Genomic DNA, 22,803 nt, shown 5'->3' on the forward strand with positions numbered 1-22,803 from the left:
GGAGTCAGGATGAGACTCAGGCAGCAGTGTTGTTATCTGCCTCTGTACTTCGCACCAAGCCGCACGCATGGATTATATTTAGCATCTCATATTTTAGTACATCCCTAACCATGTCTCCCACAGGTCATCACTGTGATGTTTACTGTGGGCTAGAATGTAATAGGGATAGACTGAGCGAGCGGAACAACACTACATGCTGTGTGTGTGTATATATGTGTGTGTGTGCGTGTTCGTACGCGTGCGTGCATGTAGACATGCTATCCCAACCCAGCATATGAAATGTTAAAGTAGGCTAGTAATGAGCATTGATGGGAGTGATCTGTCTACCTCAGGGGAAGCTGCCTTGTAGTAGCTGTAGGTTTTGTTGTCAAATATTATGCTCAGTCTTTCACCTAGCTGGGGAGCAGAGTCCACTTCTGTCTGTACAGTTCTGGAGTACAGTATTATAGGGCTTAGTTCTGTGGTGGTACAGATGTAGGATCTTAATTTGATCACCTTGTTGCAGGAGAACTTCTGAAGTTTGTATTTTCCACTTTGAAATTTCTGACTTTTCACATTTTTATCAAACCCTATAAAAATGTCAATTCATTATAATCCACATAATAATTCACATTTCCTGTTGCGGCAATATAATTTTCCTGCTGTAGCAAACTGGCTCAAATTAAGATCCTACATCTGTACATAGGTAAACCCGTAATGCTGTTGTGAACATGTCTGCATACCTAAATGCTTAGTTTAATGTCCCACAATGCACAGCTGTCTGCCACAGGGTCACATGTGCTAAATCAAATCAAATGTTATTTGTCACATGTGCCCAATACAACAGGTATAGATAGACCTTACCGTGAAATGCCTACTTACAAGCCCATAACCAACAATGTAGTTTTAAGAAAATAGAGTTAAGAAAATCTTTACAAAATAAACTAAAGTAAAAAATAACAATAAGGAGGTTATATACAGGGGTTACCGGTACCGAGTCAATGTGCGGGGGTACAGGTTAGTCAAGGTCATTTGTACATGTAGGTGCATATATAATAAACAGCAAGTAGCAGCAGTGTAACAACAATGGCGGGGGGGTCATTGCAAATTGTCTGGGTGGCCAATTGATTAATTGTTCAGCAGTCTTATGGCTTGGGGGTAGAAGCTGTTAAGGAGCCTTTTGGTCCCAGACTTGACGCTCAGGTACCACTTGCCGTGCGGTAGCAGAGAGAGTAGTCTATGACTGTGGTGACTGGAGTCTTTGACACCGCCTAGGTCCTGGATGGCAGGAAGCCTGATGCACTGGGCAATAGTTATTCCTATTGCTCAACATGACACAGAAGAAAATACATGTACATAGACCCACCAAGCCCCCATAGTCTCAGTTGTCATTTATAACCTGTGAACCCCAGGCATCATTGAGGTCATACATTTTTCTACAGGGTTTGCCATAGGAAAAATCAATGTGCTCAGCAAATGGAATGGTCCGCATGAACCACAGACTGGGTGCTACTCCCCAGGGACCCCTCCAGCCAAGCAGCACTCCCCCTCCACAGTAGTACGTCTGAAAGGAGCGAAGGAATTGGACAGTTATATAAGTCACTGTTACAAAAGAGAGTGGAGAGTCTTATTATGAGGAGAGGGTAAGAAGCTTAGCTATGAAGAAGGGGAGACAAGTGTCAAGCTCTGTGGTTCAGGGGTCTATAGACAGACAGTACATCCAGTTTAGTTAGCCTATCTGGTGTATGCAACCAGATGTGAATAGGCCAGGATGTAGTCTAGTCTACTGTATGTGGAGGCAGAGACATCTAGAACTATAGCAGTAGGGATGGGACTAAGGATCTGCTGGACAGTGCAATCTCTGGTCAAGATGCTTGGCCGTTCAATGTGGGACGTTTATATAGGTTACGTTTATGTTACATTTATATATATATGTGTGTGTGTGTGTGCGTGTGTGTGTGTGTGTGTGTGTGTGTGTGTGTGTGTGCGTGTGTGTGTGTGTGATACCAGGAGAAGTACGATGTGCTTTCGGCCCTGCATCATTCCCCTCCCCCGCTTGTCCTTCTCTGTTTGGCAGTGAGGCAGAGACGTGTTGTCCCATAAGGGATCTGGCTAGCTAACTGCATCTACAGGACAGCAGGCAGAGAGAGAGACCCTTTCTTTCATAACAAAGAGCTCTATAACAGGACAGAGGGACACTATTAAAAGCATAGTTGTAGCTGAAACACCAAAGCCACTTCTGTTCCTATTTGCTCAGGGTTAAATACTATAAGTTAGGAAAGGGATAGTATTGTGTTGGTCGTACAAATGAGCACCGGGTGTTAAATCTAATATCATCTCACCCTGGGCTCCTCTGCTCAGAAATGATGTCCTTTTTTAAAATGTTTGTCAACAATCGTGTTGTTATTCAAGGACCATGGTAAAGCTTTCTGTTTAATGTTATTACACGAAAAGGGAATATGTACCAAACTGTTAATGGTAGAGAAGGCAGACACCTTAGCAAATGCCCTTGCAGTGCAGTGTGAGTTATGGCTCTGTATATCCAGTGAGAGGAGAGGCCCTGTAGTAAATCTCCTGTGAGGGGCTGTAGCAGAGAGACTCCCATGATTGCTCTATCAAACACCGATGGGATGCAGGGTGACGCCCACTCTCTTACCACAAATAACAGGGTGAGAGAGGAGGAGAGAGAGGAGGAGGAGGCTTTCCAGCCTGCTGCAGAACAGATCCCTCAGTGTCCTGTCCTCTAATGAACTCCTGAATCAGGAAGAGAAGGGATGCAGGTTGCTCACTGCTTCATTGGTTGCATCCCTATGCTCTCGAAGTGCACTTGCTCACTCCTTCCCACACATTTAAAAGCAGTGGATTGGTGTTAGCATGGGATAGCTAAGGGAGTTCCCACACTATATTTCATACTGTCATCTTGACCATGGCTTAAAGCTATAATCTCTGCTATGCATACACTGGCAGGACCATGCTTTATTCCCTATGGCTACAATTATGATTTTCAATCACGGATGAAAATGGACTGGGCATGAGTGTGGTGGGAATGTGTGAGTGTACCATCATGATGCTAGTTGATAGGACTTGGCAGGTTGTCAGGCTGCGAAGGCTCTTGTTAACTGTCATTGATAATCGAATAGGTATTGATTTGTGGGTGTGACTGATAGCAGGGCTAGCTGCCTGTCCTAATGCTGTGGTAGTCAATGAACTTGATTAACATCTCATTTCAACATGAAAGGATGAAATCTGTGGCTTTGAGGTCAGTTACTTAATTCAACATCCTAAGCCATTTCTATCTCAATATCAAATCATTTCTGGGTAACAATTAAGTACCTTACTTTTATTGTTTTCAATTAAAATGGTCAAAAAGAAACATAAATTGTTTCTTAGCAAAAAACAATGACTCTGTCAGTGGGGAAGGAAAAACGGAAAACTAGCTGTTATTGCCAGAGAGGTTTCGGAGCTATCTTTTGATGTCACCAGGCAGGCCAAAATTCAATCACACAAAAACAGACTGACATTTCTAACACTATTATCATTATTTTCACAATTACACAGTATTATTCCAACCTCATAGTGTGGAAATATATATAAAACACAGGAAAATATCGATGTTTGACTGTACTGGGCCTTTAAACTCACATTAAGCTCTGAGTGCTCATCTCTTTCTCACTCTGATCCCCCCCATCTCTCTCTCTCTCTCTCTCTCTCTCTCTCTCTCTCTCTCTCTCTCTCATAGAATCTTCGGAAGATGGGTGGCGAGCCGTCTGAGGATCCCAGCAGAGACCTAAATGAGCTCCAGAATGCAGACTGGGTAGGTGACCAGCTCCTTATCACAAGCCTCACACAGCCCCTTTTACCTGGCAACACCCTTCTCTGACTCCCTTATGTGACACCCTTAGGACAGGTTTCCCAGACTCATATTTAACCTACTCTTGGACTAGCATGTTTGTAGCCCAGGAGGATCTAGGCTTCATCTGGGTCTGGAAATTGGCCCTATAAGTGTTAAATCATTGGATGAGTACTGTGTTGCTATATGATTTCTGTCCCCCTGCATCCCCCAGGCTAAGTTCTGGATGCAGGTGATGGGAGACCTGCGGAACGGGGTGAAGCTGAAGAAGGTCCAGGAGCGCCAGTACAACCCTCTGGCCATTGAGTTCCAGCTCACGCCCTACGAGATGCTCATGGATGACATCCGCTCCAAACGCTACAAACTACGCAAGGTCATGGTAAGACTGTCAGGTTTCTTAAAAGCATGGTTTGTTTCTTATATGTAGTTATGGTCTCTCTTAATCTGTGTGTGTGTGTGTCTCCCCTTACACCTCCAGGTAAACAACGACATACCACCAAGGTTGAAGAAGAGCGCCCATGAGGTCATCCTAGACTTCATCCGGTCCAGACCTCCTCTTAACCCTGTGAGTGCACAGCCTATAGAAACAACAGATATACTTTACATCGACTAGCATCCTCTTTGGTGTTGGCATGGTGGTGGGCTGAACCATAGAGATACAACTCTGTTCTGTCTCTTTGGACTGAACATAGTACCATAGAATGAAATAAAAATAAAAATATTAGCTATGTATGTAAAGTATATCTCTTATCTATGTGGGCTGTACAGTCATAGGGTTTAGAGAGGAGAACATGGGGCATTTTCTCTCCTAATCCTGTTAATGTACAGTACTGTATAATACATGTACTATATACTATACAATAGTACATTCTATGGTACCTGCCCCACTTTCCTCTCATTCTGGTGTCTTCTAGTCTTGCCATGCCGTCCTTCCATGTCTCATTCATCAGTGGAGGAATTGGTGCTAGAGGTCTCCACTTTCCATTTAAACCTCAAGCCACTGAACCCATCTTTAGTCAAAGAAAGAGTTCTTAATATCCCAAAAGAAATACAGGTAGTTCAGGTTTTGGGGTTCTGGGGTATGATTATACTGATTGGAATGAGGGGTGATTGATAGATAATCAGATCATCTGCTACTGGAGCTGTACATCAATGCTCACTGCCCCAGCCTCACTGCCCCAGCCTCACTGAAGTGCCTGCCTCTGTAATGAGGAGCGATACTGCCAGTCAAGAGTTATTGTTACAAAGTGACAGTGAAATTAACAGTGACAGTGATATTAACAGTACAGTGACTGTGATATTAACGGTACAGTGATATTAACAGTGACAGTGATATTAACAGTGACAGTGACATTAACAGTACAGTGGTATTAACAGTACAGTGAAATTAACAGTGACAGTGATATTAACAGTACAGTGACTGTGATATTAACGATACAGTGATATTAACAGTGACAGTGATATTAACAGTGACAGTGACATTAACAGTGACAGTGATATTAACAGTACAGTGAAATTAACAGTGACAGTGATATTAACAGTACAGTGACAGTGATATTAACGGTACAGTGATATTAACAGTACAGTGATATTAACAGTGACAGTGATATTAACAGTACAGTGATATTAACAGTACAGTGATATTAACGGTACAGTGATATTAACAGTACAGTGACAGTGATATTAACAGTGACAGTGATATTAACAGTACAGTGACAGTGAAATTAACAGTGACAGTGATATTAACAGTACAGTGATATTAACAGTACAGTGATATTAACGGTACAGTGACAGTGATATTAACGGTACAGTGATATTAACAGTACAGTGACATTAACAGTACAGTGACAGTGATATTAACAGTGACAGTGATATTAACAGTACAGTGACAGTGATATTAACAGTGACAGTGATATTAACGGTACAGTGACAGTGATATTAACGGTACAGTGATATTAACAGTACAGTGACAGTGATATTAACGGTACAGTGATATTAACAGTACAGTGACAGTGATATTAACGGTACAGTGATATTAACAGTACAGTGACAGTGATATTAACAGTGACAGTGATATTAACAGTGACAGTGATATTAACAGTACAGTGACTGTGATATTAACAGTACAGTGACAGTGATATTAACGGTACAGTGATATTAACAGTACAGTGATATTAACGGTACAGTGATATTAACATTGACAGTGATATTAACAGTACAGTGACTGTGATATTAACGGTACAGTGATATTAACAGTACAGTGACTGTGATATTAACGGTACAGTGGTATTAACAGTACAGTGACTGTGATATTAACAGTGACAGTGATATTAACGGTACAGTGATATTAACAGTACAGTGATATTAACGGTACAGTGATATTAACAGTACAGTGATATTAACAGTGACAGTGATATTAACAGTACAGTGATATTAACAGTGACAGTGATATTAACAGTACAGTGACTGTGATATTAATGGTACAGTGAAATTAACAGTGACAGTGATATTAACAGTACAGTGATATTAACAGTGACAGTGATATTAACGGTGCAGTGAAATGAACAGTGACTGTTATATTAACGGTACAGTGATATTAACGGTACAGTGATATTAACAGTGACAGTGATATTAACGGTACAGTGATATTAACGGTACAGTGATATTAACAGTGACAGTGATATTAACAGTACAGTGACTGTGATATTAATGGTACAGTGAAATTAACAGTGACAGTGATATTAACAGTACAGTGATATTAACAGTGACAGTGATATTAACGGTGCAGTGAAATGAACAGTGACTGTTATATTAACGGTACAGTGATATTAACGGTACAGTGATATTAACGGTACAGTGATATTAACAGTGACAGTGATATTAACGGTACAGTGATATTAACGGTACAGTGATATTAACAGTGACAGTGATATTAACAGTACAGTGACTGTGAAATTAACGGTACAGTGATATTAACAGTACAGTGATATTAACGGTACAGTGATATTAACAGTGACAGTGATATTAACAGTACAGTGATATTAACGGTACAGTGATATAAACAGTGACTGTTATATTAACGGTACAGTGATATTAACAGTGACAGTGATATTAACGGTACAGTGAAATTAACAGTGACAGTGATATTAACAGTACAGTGAAATTAACAGTGACAGTGATATTAACAGTACAGTGACAGTGATATTAACAGTACAGTGATATTAACGGTACAGTGATATTAACGGTACAGTGATATTAACGGTACAGTGATATTAACAGTACAGTGATATTAACAGTGACAGTGATATTAACAGTGACAGTGATATTAACAGTACAGTGAAATTAACAGTGACAGTGATATGAACAGTACAGTGACAGTGATATTAACAGTACAGTGATATTAACGGTACAGTGATATTAACGGTACAGTGATATTAACGGTACAGTGATATAAACAGTGACTGTTATATTAACGGTACAGTGATATTAACGGTACAGTGATATAAACAGTACAGTGATATAAACAGTGACTGTTATATTAACGGTACAGTGATATTAACGGTACAGTGATATTAACAGTACAGTGACAGTGATATTAACAGTACAGTGATATTAACAGTACAGTGATATTAACGGTACAGTGATATTAACAGTACAGTGACAGTGATATTAACAGTACAGTGACAGTGATATTAACAGTACAGTGACAGTGATATTAACAGTACAGTGATATTAACAGTACAGTGATATTAACGGTACAGTGATATTAACAGTACAGTGATATTAACAGTACAGTGACAGTGATATTAACGGTAAAGTGACAGTGTACTTAAGGTTTACTAGGCAGCGGCGAAAGGCCTGAAGTCCATAACTCTGATGCCCATAACTCAGTGTGAGTGCATGTATGTATCTGCGTGTGTGTGCATGTGTGTGCGTGCTTGCGTTTGTGTGTGTAGGCAGCAGCCAGGAAGCTGAAGCCCCAGCCCCAGGTTCCTCCCACCCTGCACGAGAGGATCCTGGATGAGATCAAATCTGAGAGGAAACTGAGACCTGTCTCTCCTGATGTGATCCGCAGGAGCAGGCTGGGTGAGTAACACCTCTCTATGTCTTTCTTTCTTTCTTTCTTTCTCTCTCTCTCTCTCTCTCTCTCTCTCTCTCTCTCTCTCTCTCTCTCTCTCTCTCTCTCTCTCTCTCTCTCTCTCTCTCTCTCTCTCTCTCTCTCTCTCTCTCTCTCTCTCTCTCTCTCTCTCTCTCTCTCTCTCTCTCTCACACACACACACACACTCATTGTGAGAAGTTGAAGTATGTTGTGATATGCACTTTCACGGGTGCTGGGCATTGGCATGAATGAAAGACACAAGGTGAATCATACTTTCTTTCGTTGGTTTGAACGATATTTCCACCCAGCCAAGTTACTGTTCTGCTCTGCTTGTAATACAGCTTAAACATACATCTTGTCTGGTGTTATGCTAAGTACCTGTATTGACTATAACCAAACCAAACCTTAGAATCGGAAAAGAGAATGTATTTTATTTAGTCATTATGTTAATGATTTCTCACCATTGGCTATGCACTTTCTACTGACTACGTTCATCATTGTACATTTCCTAACATACAGTACTGTACTGTACTATGGACAGCTGCCAGACATGTCGGCAGATGATGTCTTTCTTCTTGCTAACTTAATATATATCTTCTGCCCGTATTCCTCCTACGGATAGCTTAATAACTCTGTAACGCCATCATTGTTTCTCTTGCAGTAATTCGGCCTCTTAGCATGTCTCAAAGTTTTGACTTGTCAGGTAAAGATCTGTCCGGTTACCTGGCTGTTTCTTTACGTCTCTATCTATCGTGGTTGTTGTCCATCTGCCCAAGCTACAGCACGCATATTAATGCTCTCATCTCATGCTTCTTCATGCTTCCGTGGTGGTGTTGATGGTTGGCTTGGTTGGATCTGCACTGCAGCAGTGTGCTCTCTGGTTGTGATGTCATGATGTCAGACACTGGTCAGGATGAGAACTGTCAAGCGCAGAAGGGAGGTTGATGGCTTCCTTCACATCAGCAACTCCCTCTTAGACAACCTCAGCGTATCTTTCAATCATTCTGAATCTTAGTTAAATTCTTATGACACTTGTTTTTGAATCTCCACATGGAATGTGGAAGGGCTTAATGATCTACTCAGACTAAGCCCCGGGATAATGTCAAGTTAGATGTAGCCTTACATACCATAGACAGTTGTGAAAAAGACTAAGGTAGATGTGACTCAAACAGGCCACCGTGTTTATTCGCTGCCTGTCACTACAGTACATTTCTGATAATGAACTATTTCTCGAAGGCACACTTGCTGACGTCAAAAGCAGCTGTTTTTCTGCATCTCCACACAGCTGGTGCTCATTGTTCTCAGTCCCTCTGGAGGAATTGTAAAACAGTATTTTCCTTGTCTAAATGCTTGAGTAATGCTCACTTCAAATTTAAAAAAAATCTGGGATTAGTTTAAACTAATTAGATCTTCCTACATTTTTCTCTAGTCTATTGTTGCACTTGGAATTAAACCTACAGTATGTTAAAAACATATTTGATATTGATAAAAGTCAGTAGCCTATAGCCAGTAGAGACCTGAATAATCTCACACTGAATAATCTATGAATAGAATTCTGCATCTGGGCCTTTTTCTTTTCCATACTAAAATAAATCAGGGAAAGAGTTGCCTTAGCTAAAGAACTCCATTACTCAGAAATTCACATTACAAACAACCAAGACGTGCATAACTACCTTCCTCGGTTTTCTAGAAAATGACGGTCCTCCTCACACAAAACAGTTGTTAATCTTGGAAAGTGAGTCTGCAGAATTTAATCAGAGGTGGCATCAGAGAGCAGCGTAGACAGGAGCTGTCGTCACACACACACACATACACACACACGCACGCACACATGCGGAACACACACACACACCTGTCGGCTCCCAGCTCTATTCAACACAAAAAAGCACATTCTCACAAAGACATCAGTGTATCTCCAACATCGCCTGCATTGGTCATTTAGCACTTCTGATTAATTTACAGTATATGGCTGTTTTTAAAACAGATAAGAAGAGGATACCTTCTGTTTTATAAGGTTGTACTGCAGTGGTTACCCAAAGGTTACCCAAAAATTTCAACACATCCTCTAGTGAGATAGATAGCCAATGAATTTACATTGGTGACACTGAAAATTATTTATAATAATCTACACTCTTACTCTTTTATGTGTCAACACTTCCTGTTGTGGGCAGGGTATCTGAACTTTTACAAATCAGATTGGCTGTGCTTGACATTTCTCCCACTGATCCCAGGGTCTTTCATCACATCGGAGGCAATTTATTGTTGTGAAGCTTTAATGTGTGTGTGTGTGTGTTATGTGTTTGTGCGTGCGTGCGTTTGTGAGTGTGTATGGGATGGTTGGCTATCTGAACTTCATTGCAGCTGGGTACTTATCCCCTTACTTTGTGGCCAGATTCTCCAATACTCACCGAGAGTGATAGCCTGTCATTTGACTACAGAACTCTATGTTTGGGGATAGGGATAAACCATTAGTACAATCTGTCCTATCATATTTAAGGAAGTGTTCCCTTTTAGGTGGAGGCATATACTACAGCACTCCACAGTTGATCCTTACACGTCAAGGTAAAGTATGTGGAGTGGTTTGGCTCTGTTTATGTGACTAGCAACTTGTGTGCTGCAACACATAATGTTAGCCCTGTTTCGTTTGTCTGCCTATTTGGCTGTATCCTAACACTACTGCTTATGCCTCGACTAAAATAGACTGAATTATACTATATCGACAAATATAGTTTACAGAAACCAGTGCTTTACAATGTTTTTACTTTTGACTGACACTGAGCATAGTGCCACAAATGGTGGATGTTTAATCTGCTCTAGTTTAAACCTGGATCCTAGGACCAGTCAGTCTTGTCCCAGGAAGGCAGGTTTAGAAGCTCCAGGACAGCAGTACAGGAGGAGGGCCTTGGCCTCCCACTGAGGTAATGAGGTCATATTTGAGACTTTTTCCAGAAGAGGTATTCACATTCTCTCCTTTTCACAGAGAGGGAGAGAAAGTGAGAGAGCGAGAGAAGAAGAGAGAAAGAAAGAGAGAGAGAGGGAGATGGAGAGAGAGAGAGAGCCTTGCAAGGCCTCAATGCATCCACAGATCAGATCTGCCTCTGCTACTGATTATCTGCTGTTTCCAGCACTCTCTTCTCCATCCCTTCCTCCGTCATCCCTCCCTCCCTCCCTATTTTATTTATCTTTTTCTTGGGGGGAGAAGTTGTCAATGAGGCTAGGAGGGAGGGAGTCAGCTAGGGTTAGGGTTTCATTCGAATCCTGCTCAGTCCAGGTCTTAAAGGGTAATGAAAGTAGAATCCATGTTGTGTGTGTAACACCAGGCTGCTTCTTCATCTCTCCTCAACTCACACTCCCTCCTCCCTACCGCTGGTGTGTTCCCCTCGGGTCTGTTCAGGACTGCAACGTTACTGAACACTAAAATAGAAATGTATCACATAGAATAGATATGTTTGTCTGTCATGTGGAGCTGGTAATTCTGTTCCCAGCTCTATTCATGACATTTCTATCTGCAGCGTTCAGTATAGTTAGGGTATTTGAGCTGTCCTCTGTCTGATCAGTCTTCTTGTGACAACCTCTCTGTCCAGATGTGTCCAGCCCTGATGGCCGCAGGAAGACTACTAGCACCATGACCCTCAGCAGTCTGTCCAATGGGAGTCCAGGGACACCAGGGGGTGGAGCCCAGGCCTTATGTCAGAGGAAGAGGCTGAAAGCGCCTACCCTGTCAGAACTGGACAGCTCTGACTCTGACGTAAGTGTGTGTGTGTAAGTGTGTGTATGTGTTTGTGTTTTTGTGCTCGCATGTGCATTTGTATGTGTGTGTGTGTGTGTCTTCTGGTAGTTGACATCAGTATACAGTTGAAGTCGGAGGTTTACATACACTTAGGTTGGAGTCATTAAAACACATTTTTCAATCACTCCACAAATTTCTTGTTGACAAACTATAGTTTTGGCAAGTCGGTTAGAACATCTACATTGTGCATGACACAAGTAATTTTTCCAAAAACTGTTTACAGACCTGTATCACAATTGCAATGGGTCAGAAGTTTACATGCACTAAGTTGTCTCTGCCTTTAAACAGCTTGGAAAATTCCAGAAAATTATGTCATGGCTTTAGAAGCTTCTGTTAGGCTAATTGACATAGTTTGAGTCAATTGGAGGTGTACCTGTGGATGTATTTCAAGGCCTACCTTCAAACTCAGTGCCTCTTTGCTTGACATCATGGGAAATCAACCAAGACCTCAGAAAAAAATTGTAGACCTCCACAAGTCTGGTTCATCCTTGGGAGCATTTCCAAATGCCTGAAGGTACCCCCCACATCTGTACAAACAATAGTAAGCAAGTATAAACACCATGGGACCATGCAGTCATCATACCACTCAGGAAGGAGACGCGTTCTGTCTCCAAGAGATGAACGTACTTTGGTGCGAAAGGTGCAAATCAATCCCAGAACAACAGCAAAAGACCTTGTGAAGATGCTGGAGGAAAAAGGTACAAAAGTATCTATATCCACAGTAAAACGAGTCTTATATCGACCTAACCTGAAAGGCCGCTTAGCAAGGAAGAAGCCACTGTACAAAAACCGCAATAAAAAAGCCAGACTACGGTTTGTAACTGCACATGGGGACAAAGACCATACTTTTTGGAGAAATGTCCTCTGGTCTGATGAAACGAAAATAGAACTGTTTGGCCATAATGACCATCGTTACGTTTGGAGGAAAAAGGGGGATGCTTGCAAGCCGAAGAACACCATCCCAACCGTGAAGCATGGGGGAGGCAGCATCATGTTGTGGGGGTGCTTTGCTGCAGGAGGGACTGGTGCACTTCACAAAATAGATGGTATCATGAGATAGGAAAATTATGTGGATATATTGAAGCAACATCTCAAGACATCAGTCAGGAAGTTAAAACTTGGTCACAAATAGGTCTTCCAAATGGACAATGAACCCAAGCATACTGTCGTGATATGACATGCTATTCTATAAAATAATTTCTCCGTAATTAATATTACCTGATTGAGCTAATCATGTAAATGTAATTAACTAGAGAGTCGGGGCACCACAATTTTTTTTTTATAGAGCTGTAATCTTCCGAATAAACTCTTAAAGACCTAGCAATATTTTACATCAATAGCAGTCAATATTAATCGTCTCATCTGAAAGTTGTAAATTCATGGTTATCTGCACGAACCCTGGCTAACAAGTTGAGTCAGCAATGCAAAATTGGGTTTAATTATTTATTTACTAAATACCTAACTAATCACACAGAATTACACATACACATAATTAAATCATAACATGATTACAAATTACGTCATAAAGGAAAACGTCCCTAGCGGGCGGAACAAATATTACAGCTGGTTACACAAAAGAAAAAGGGATGGGATTGAGTGAAAGAGCGGGAAGACAGAGGAACAAAGGGCGAAGCTGTGCATTCGTAAATACAGAATCTTATGCATTCTAAATTACCGCCCGTTTGGAAAAGGAAAATGCAATAAATATTTACTCTGAGCTGCGCTTCGGTAGGTTGGTGGTAGATGGAAGGCCGTGTTGCCCAACCGAGTCCTTTGTCCTTTGAAGAATGTCTCTGGTTGTCAACTGGACACGTTGTAGTAACGTCGTTGTGTGATAGACGGGATACTCAGTCTGTTCCTTCCTAACCCTCGTTTGCAGCGGCTGTTGCTAACTCAACGGCTAGGAGGTATCACTTCTGTAGTGAATAAGAGTTCAAAGTTCATACCATTCGCAACCAAAGCTCACGCTGATGTTGGCTTCGTTCTGTAGTTATTATCTGAACCATTCTGACATCGGACCGTCGTCCTCACTTCCTCGGAACAGGAGGTTATATTGTCGTCAAGGGCTTATATAGGAAGGGAGAGGAGGGCGTGTTTGAAAAGTTTTATAGCCCATGTCCCTTCACAGGGGCGGGCCACTGATTGAGCAGAGCCTTATGGAAACCCAAATCTCACATTTTAGAAGCTAAAATCACATTTCATCCCATCACGAATAATTTCATATTCAAACATTTAAATTGAACAACAATTCCATGTGAATCCGATAACTCTGTGTAGACTTTCCACTGTCATCTTATCATTGATGAGAATGTCTCAGATGACAACCGAACTGACATCATATTCATTAAGTACCGCCGCATATGTTCAATTGGTCGGATTACCATAGTTCATTCCCCCCCACCTTCTGATGTTCCCAGAATCTCTATGTTAACCAAGGGTTTTCCCAATGTAACATCAGTAGGGTAGAGAGAGGAAAAGGGGGGAAAGAGGTATTTATGACTGTCATAAACCTACCCCCAGGCCAACGTCATGACAATACTTCCAAAGTTGTGGCAAAATGGCTTAAGGACAACAAAGTCAAAGTATTGGAGTGGCCATCACAATGCCCTGACCGCAATCCTATAGAACATTTGTGGGCAGAACTGACAAAGCGTGTGTAAGCAATGAGCCCACAAACCTGACCCAGTTACAGGTCTCCTAGCTCTGCCAGGAGGAATGGGCTAAAATGAACCCAACTTATTGTGGAAAGCTTGTGGAAGGCTACCCGAAACGTTTGACCCATATGTTAACGATTTAAAGGCAATGCTACCAAATACTAATTGAGTGTATGTAAACTTCTGACCCACTGGGAATGTGATGAAAGAAATAAAAGCTGAAATAAATCATTCTCTCTACTATTATTGTGACATTTCACATTCTTAAAATAAAATGGTGATCCTAACTGACCCAAGACAGGGATTTTTTACTAGGATTAAATGTCAGGATTTATGAAAAACTGAGTTTAAATGCATTTGGCTAAGGTGTATGTAAACCTCCGACTTCAACTGTACATCCTACAGCATTGCTCTCTGTTGTTCCCCCTACAGGATGACATCACCATTGGGGCTCGAAGGTCAGCCAGTAGCTCCAGTGTCTCTACATCGGTGGTAGATGACACATCTCCAGAGTCTGTACTGGGCAGGAAGAGTGAGTTGACCAGAAGGCCAGAGTTAGGGTTAGGGTTGGGGTTAGGGTTCAACCAGGGTGTGGACATGAAGCTAGGGTTTATTTATTTTGTGGTATCCAATTGGTAGTTACAGTCTTGTCTCATCGCTGCAACTCTTGTACGGACTCGGGAGAGGCGAAAGTCGAGAGCCGTTCGTCCTCCGAAACACAACCGAGCCAAGCCTCACTGCTTCTTGACACAATGCCCGCTTAACCTGGAAGCCAGCCTCACCAATGTGTTGGAGGATCACCTGGCGGCCGTGACAGCGTGCATTGCGCTCGGCCTGCCACAGGAGGCACAATTGTGTGCCGCCCCATGGGTCTCCCCATCGTGGCCGCCTGCGACAGAGCCTGGACTCAAACCAGGATCTCTAGTGGCACAGCTAACACTGGGATGCAGTGCCTTAGACCACTGCACCACTCGGGAGGCGATGAAGCTATTGTTAAGGTTATCATGGAGATCCTAGAATTCTATATGTAATTCTATGCTTTCACAGCTCTCAGCTGTTCACCTGACAGCTCTTCTATGCTGAGACTAATGCTGTCAAAGAGAGTGTTCTCAGTCAACTTAACTGGTAATATAAGGGTTACAGTACTATATAAAAGTATATCACACATATCCTCTCTCCCCCCACCCCCAGCTCCACCCATGTTCCTGCCCATCTCCTCCACCCCCCAGCCTGAGAGAAGGCAGGCTCCCCAGAGGAGACACTCCATTGAGAAGGAAACACCCACCAATGTACGGCAGTTCATACCCCCATCCAGACAGAGCTCCAAGTCTCTGGTGAGTAACAGAAGAGAACAAGGAAAAGAGAAGAGTTTATCAATCTGGAGAAAATGAGCACATTGGAGATTTTGGTTCCTGAATAGTGTGTCAGTTTGTCTTGTGTTCATCAGCCTCCTTCTTCTTTCTGTTCGGTGATGTAAGATGCTCCTAACACCCCACCTCCAATCCCCCTACCTCTTCTCCCCCACACACCCCTGGCCTCCCCCTCTTCATACACCTCTATAACCCCTGTCCTCCCCCTCCTCCATACACCTCTATAACCCCTGTCCTCCCCCTCCTCCAAACACCTCTATAACCCCTGACCTCCCCCTCTTCCATTTACCTCTATAACCCTTGTCCTCCCCCTTTTCCATACACCTCTATAACCCATGTCCTCCCCATCCTCCATACACCTCTATAACCCTTGTCCTTCTCAGGTCGGGAGGATAGCCCATCATCTGTTCCCCTGGACCCCCCTCCTCCTCCACTCCCCTCCCTCCACCCTCCACCCCTTACGGAGCTCCTACCCTGTCGAGGTGTTTGTCTTGGGCATGGTGTGGTCTGCCCTGTCTGCTCTGTGCAGGGGAAGAAAGCCTGTCAAGGTTTGCCAGTCGCCCCTTATTTCCCTGCTGGTGCATCGTAGTTCATCATCATCTCTTCTAATGCTTCCTGCTTTCCTAGAGACCCATCCCTCAGCCCAGGACTGTTGCTGTTTTCATAGAAAGCCCTGCAGTTTAGGTGTGATTGTCATTATGCATTTTGACAGTCAACAGCAGATGCGTCCCTCGCTGGAGCACCAATCATTTCATCATACTCAGCTTTCCTCCATTTAACCATAGTTATAGTTGTTGTGCTTGCAAGCATCATGTAGCCTAGCGAGCCACTGCCAATTAAAACAATGATCTAGATAAATTAAGTCCTTCATGTTGTGTACACTGTATATAACCTACTGTTGTTCAGTAGCAAGTATAAACTCCCTGTTTTTTGTTATTGTTGATACTCCCTAGGCTCTCCCCCTCCCTGCCTGTCTCTGGGCCAGAGACAATGCAGCCCACTATATCTCTGTGTGTCATAAGATCAGCAGCAGGAGCCGCAGCAGCATTAGAATCACAGTATATTAATAGTTCTTCTGGGAATGAGAAACATTAGATGGGTACAATTTTTAGAGACACATTATTGAGGAACATATTGAGGAACATTATTGGAACAACACCAGGATGACCAGTAATTGCAGCAGCAGCAATAGACCTGGGGTACTGTTGAATATACAGTTGAAGTCGGAAGTTTGCATACACCTTAGCCAAATACATTTAAACTCAGTTTTCACAATTCCTGACTTTTAATCCAAGTAAAGTTTCCCTGTCTTAGGTCAGTTAGGATCACCACTTTATTTTATGAATGTGAAATGTCAGAATAATAGTAGAGAGAATGATTTATTTATTTTTATTTTTATTTTTTATTTCTTTCATCACATTCCCAGTGGGTCAGAAGTTTGCATACACTCAATTCGTTTTTTGGAGCATTGCCTTTAAATTGTTAACTTGGGTCAAACATTTCGGGTAGCCTTCCACAAGCTTCCCACAAAAAGTTGGGTGAATTTTGGCCCATTCCTCCTGACAGAGCTGGTGTAACTGAGTCAGGTTTGTGGGCCTCCTTGCTCGCACACACTTTTTCAGTTCTGCCCACAGATTTTCTATAGGATTGAGGTCAGGGCTTTGTGATGGCCACTCCAATACCTTGACTTTGTTGTCCTTAAGCCATTTTCCACAACTTTGGAAGTCATTGGGGTCATTGTCCATTTGGAAGACCCATTTGCGACCAAGCTTGAACTTCCTGACTGATGTCTTGAGATGTTGCTTCAATATATCCACATAATTTCCCTACCTCATGATGCCATCTATTTTGTGAAGTGCACCAGTCTCTCCTGCAGCAAAGCACCCCAGCAACATGATGCTGCCTCCCCCGCGCTTCACGGTTGGGATGATGTTCTTCGGCTTGCACGCCTCCCCCTTTTTCCTCCAAACATAACGATGGTCATTATGGCCAAACAGTTCTATTTTAGTTTCTTCAGACCAGAGGACATTTCTCCAAAAAGTATGATCTTTGTCCCAATGTGCAGTTGCAAACCGTAGTCTGGCTTTTTTATTGCGTTTTTTGAGCAGTTGCTTCTTCCTTGCTGAGCGGCCTTTCAGGTCATGTCGATATAGGATTCGTTTTACTGTAGATATAGATAATTTTGTACCTGTTTCCACCAGCATCTTCACATGGTCCTTTGCTTTTGTTCCCAAGGATGAATCAGAAGTGTGGAGGTCTACAATTTTTTTCTGAGGACTTGGCTGATTTCTTTTGATTTTCCCATGATGTCAAGCAAAGAGGTACTGAGTTTGAAGGTAGGCCTTGAAATACATCCACAGGTACACCTCCAATTGACTCAAATTATGTCAATTAGCCTATCAGAAGCTTCTAAAGCCATGACATCATTTTCTTTCAATTTAGTGTACGTAAACGTCTGATCCACTGGAATTGTGATACAGTGAATTTCAGTGAAATAATCTGTCTGTAAACAATTGTTGAAAAAATTACTTTTTGTCATGTATGAAGTAGATGTCCTAACCGACTTGCCAAAACTATATTTATTTATTTAATGAGATGTGTGGAGTGGTTGTAAAACGAGTTTTAATGACTCCAACCTAAGTGTATGTAAACTTCCGACTTCAACTATAGCATCTCCGTGGTCTCACCGCAGGCTTATTTATTGAAGTCAGAAACAGGCAGAAAGAAGCAGAAAACCAACCGCAACCCCAGCTACAGAGCAGAGGGGCCTTGTCTATTTTTAGGTTGTCAAGACCTTTAAGTGAATCAGAACTAAGTAGAGGATTTAAGATGGCGCTTTGGTCTAGGGCACGGCATTGCAGCGCTAGCTGTGCCACCAGAGACTCTGGGTTTGCGCCCAGGCTCTGTCGCAGCCGGCCGCGACTAGGAGGTCCGTGGGGCGACGCACAATTGGCCTAGCGTCGCCCAGGTTACGGAGGGTTTGGCCGGTAGGGATATCCCTGTCCCATCGCGCACCAGCGACTCCTGTGGCGGGCCGGGCGCAGTGCACGCCAACCAAGGTAGCCAGGTGCACAGTGTCTCCTCCGACACATTGGTGCGGCTGGCTTCCGGGTTGGAGGCTCGCTGTGTTAAGAAGCAGTGCGGCTTGGTTGGGTTGTGTTTCGGAGAACGCATGGCTTTCGACCTTCGTCTCTCACGAGCGGGGGTTGTAGAGATGAGACAAGATAGTAATTACTAACAATTGGATACCACGAAATTGGGGAGAAAAGGGGCTAAAATAAAAAATACATTTAAAAAAGATGTCGCCGGAGCAGAAGGCAGACGTTTTACGTGCCCCCAACTGATTGTATTTTTTGGTTTGTTTATCTGCGTTGTTTGTAACTTATTTTTTGACTCTTTTTGTACATAATGTTGCCGCTACCATCTCTTATGACAGAAAATAACTTCTAGACATCAGGACTGCGATTACTCACCATGGACTAGCAGAATAATTTTTCTTCTTTCACAACTCTGACGAGCCCGAGGCGGAGGATATATGGCTCCCTCAGGACAGGCCCTGACCCCAGTGATCTGCGTGAAGAGGAGGCGGAGAAAGAGAGGCCGGAGGGCGGGCTACCTTCTGAGAAATCGTGGAGACAATTAAATAAACCCCCACTCCCCTCAATTCCGCAAGCAAACATGCAATCTTTGGACAATAAAATGGACGAGTTATTGGGAAGATTAAAGTACCAACAGGACATTAAAAACTGTAACATCTTATGCTTCACGGAGTCGTGGCTGAACAACGACAATATCAACATACATCTGGCTGGTTATACTATATACCGGCAGGCTAGAACAGCAGCATCTGGTAAGACAAGGGCCGGCGGTCTATGTATTTTTGTAAACAACAGCTGGTGCACGATATCTAAGGAAGTCTCAAGCTATTGCTCGCCTGAGGTAGAGTTTTTCATATTTATTCAAGCGAATTCTACATAAAAAATTCTAACTTATTTGATATATGGAGGATCTCGAACCCTACGGGTAGGGAATACTCATTTTACTCTTATGTTCACAATGTTTATTGTGAGGTTGAATCCTCAGCTCCTCACAGAACCAGACTGCCAGGAGTAGGCAAAACAGAGGAAAATTGGTAGAACTGGAGGGACAAATTCACCTACTGGATAGGGAGAATGCTAGCCATCCATCTATGGAGAAACATTAAAAGATTACCTCTTTAAAAGTTGTATATAATAAGATTCTCTCAGCTAAAATTGCTAAATCTTTTCTATATGCCAAGCAAAAAATATTTTGAGTTTGGTGACAAACCACACAAATCACTCGCCAGACAACTTCGAAAAAATGTGAATGACCGAATGATTCACAAAGTTACATCTGCATCTCGGGAATTTACTCTCTTCCCCCAAAGACATCAATGACAGATTCTGTCAGTTTTATGAGACTCTATATACATCTAAAGAGGATCCTAAACCCTTAATTATGCAAAACTTTTTGGAGGACTGTAATCTTCCTGCCCTGAACCAGGAAGATTCTAACTTCCAGAATATGGAAATATCTCTTGAAGAAATTCGAGAAACAATTATATCTCTAAAGAGTGGCAAGACCCCAGGCCCAGATGGATACTCTGGTGAATTCTATAAAACATTCAGCAACATGCTCTCTCCCTACCTGCACAAACTGTTGGTTCAGGCCAATGAGGATGGAGCTCTCCCTTCTACTTTGGACGAAGCGTTCATTACAGTTATACATAAGAAGGGTAAAGATCCAGAAGAGGTAGGGTCATACAGACCAATATCTCTCCTTAATACAGACCAAAAGATTTTAGCAAAAACTCTGGCTAACAGGCTTAGCACTTTAATTGGCAAATTGGTCCATTCGGACCAGACCGGCTTTATCCCTAACAAAACTCATTCTTCAATCTCAGGCGCCTCTTCAACATTATGAGGTTACCTAACGTGGACCTTGCCGTTATATCTCTTGACGCTGAAAAGGCCTTTGACCAAGTTGAGTGGTCCCATCTATTCAAGGTCCTACAGAAATGTAATATTGGAGATGGGTTCATAAATTGGGATCCAGCTTTTATATAGGAACCCCTGTGCCAGAATACTCACTAACCAATCAATGTCGCCCCGATTTAACCTTTACAGAGGGACAAAGCAGGATTGTGCTCTGTCGCCTATGCTCTTCGCCCTAATTATTGAACCTCTCGCTCGGGCGATTAGATCTCATGCAGCAATACACGGCAATAATACTAAAGATACTCTAAATAAGATTTCCCTATATGCAGATGACATTCTCCTCTATGTAACAGAAACCCAAGATAGTATTCCAACTATTCTTGATGTGATTAATTTGTTTGGTACCTTCTCGGGATACAGAATAAATTGGAACAAGAGCGAATGAATGCCCATACGGTTGCAAAACACCTCTTGGCTAGAACATCTTCCAGTTAGGTACATTTTTCTGAAGATAACTTACCTAGGAATTGTAGTTACCAAACAATACTCCTCACTATTTAAAGAGAATTACCCCTCTCTGATGCAAAAACTCAAGGCAAACATACCATTTTGGAGAACTCTCCCAATTTCTCTGCTCAAAATAATTAATGCCATTAAAATGGTCTTCCTCCCATAACTGCTCTACCTATACCACAACATCCCAGTATTCATACTTAAATCCACTCATAAACAACTGGACTCAATTATCCATTCATCTGGGATTATAAAACACACAGGATAGGTAAAAAAACACCTCTGTAAATCCAAGATGGAAGGAGGATTGTCTCTCCCAAATGTTATATTTTACTATTGGGCCAGTAACCTCCGCATTGTTACGTTTCTGCTGGATGACGCACCTCCGTCATCCAGCTGGCTTAGTATGGAGCGTGAGGAGTGTCACCCCTTCTCTATTGGGGCTGTGATTTTGTCACCTGTCAATCTGGAGATGTCACTTTATCGTAACAATCCTATTATACATAGCACAGTCCGAATCTGGAAGCAAATTCAAATTCAAAGTCCACTTTGAGCTTAGACCAATGTCATTCATGTTCCCTGTTGCCAGGAATCCCTCCTTTGCCCCCTCTAACCTTGATAACACCTTTGAGTGATGGGGAGAGTTAGGGATAAGTACAGTAGGGGATTTATACATAGAAGGCACCTTTGCTTCCTTTGAGTTGCTGAGGGAAACTTATAATTTTCCCAGAAGTAACTTTTTCAGATACCTGCAAATTAGAGACTATGTTAGAAAACACCTCCCAACATTTGGGAATGCTAAACCTTCCATGTTTGACGGATGCATAAAAATATGCCCCACCTCAGACAAACTGATATCTCGTCTATATGACCCTTTTCAATCTGTTAGCACACCTTCTACATATGTCATTAACGCAAAGTGGGAGGAAGATGTAGGCACTGGCATTTCTTTGGCAGACTGGGAAGATAGCTTGGAGTATATCCACACATGCTCCATTAACTCCAGACATCGTCTCATACAATTCAAGGTATTACACTATTCCAAAACTAAACTGCATAGGATATTCCCTGATACATCCCCTATGTGTGACAAATGTCAGGCTGCGCAGGGTACACTACTCCACTGCTTTGCCCTATGCTCTAGCTTGCATGGTTATTGGTGTGGAGTTTTTAGGATCCTCTCTGAAGTTCTGGAGACTTCAATAGACCCAGACCCGCTTCTGATAATCCTGGGAGTGTCTGATTCCCTAAACGGATTAACCAACCCCCCAAAAGCAACTAATCTCTTACAGTCTCATTTCGGAAAAAAACATGAATCTTGTTGTTTTGGAAAAGGAGGGAAGCTCCCTCTACCAAATTATGGCTCAGCGAATTGGCAAACACTGTACACTTAGAAAGAATTAGATATATTCTGAACAATACATTTCATCTATATTTTCATCTATATTCTTTGTAGCTGTTTTACAGGCTGGAACTATGATAGCATTGAATGAGCTGTATTCCACCATAAGCAAACAAGAAAACGCTCACCCAGAGGCGGCGCTCCTAGTAGCCAGGGCCTTTAATGTAGGGAAACTTAAATCAGTTTTA

General features: G+C 42.3%; 1 protein-coding gene across 4 annotated transcripts in view; it reads left to right on the forward strand.

Moving 5' to 3' along the window:
• Window positions 1–22,803, forward strand: part of LOC109901065 (protein spire homolog 1) — a 63,799-nt gene that overhangs the window by 34,345 nt on the left and 6,651 nt on the right. The window contains exons 5-13 of one of the 4 annotated variants that reach the window (XM_031787956.1): window positions 3,719–3,793; window positions 4,044–4,208; window positions 4,308–4,394; window positions 7,786–7,915; window positions 8,590–8,631; window positions 10,443–10,490; window positions 11,513–11,676; window positions 14,805–14,904; window positions 15,564–15,706. In XM_031787956.1, the coding sequence (XP_031643816.1) occupies window positions 3,719–3,793; window positions 4,044–4,208; window positions 4,308–4,394; window positions 7,786–7,915; window positions 8,590–8,631; window positions 10,443–10,490; window positions 11,513–11,676; window positions 14,805–14,904; window positions 15,564–15,706 (954 nt within the window). The remainder of the gene's footprint in view (window positions 1–3,718; window positions 3,794–4,043; window positions 4,209–4,307; window positions 4,395–7,785; window positions 7,916–8,589; window positions 8,632–10,442; window positions 10,491–11,512; window positions 11,677–14,804; window positions 14,905–15,563; window positions 15,707–22,803) is intronic. The other 3 variants (XM_031787959.1, XM_031787958.1, XM_031787967.1) reach the window with 3 other exon arrangements.

This window comes from Oncorhynchus kisutch, linkage group LG2, assembly GCF_002021735.2.
Source record: "Oncorhynchus kisutch isolate 150728-3 linkage group LG2, Okis_V2, whole genome shotgun sequence".
Taxonomy (NCBI): domain Eukaryota; kingdom Metazoa; phylum Chordata; class Actinopteri; order Salmoniformes; family Salmonidae; genus Oncorhynchus; species Oncorhynchus kisutch.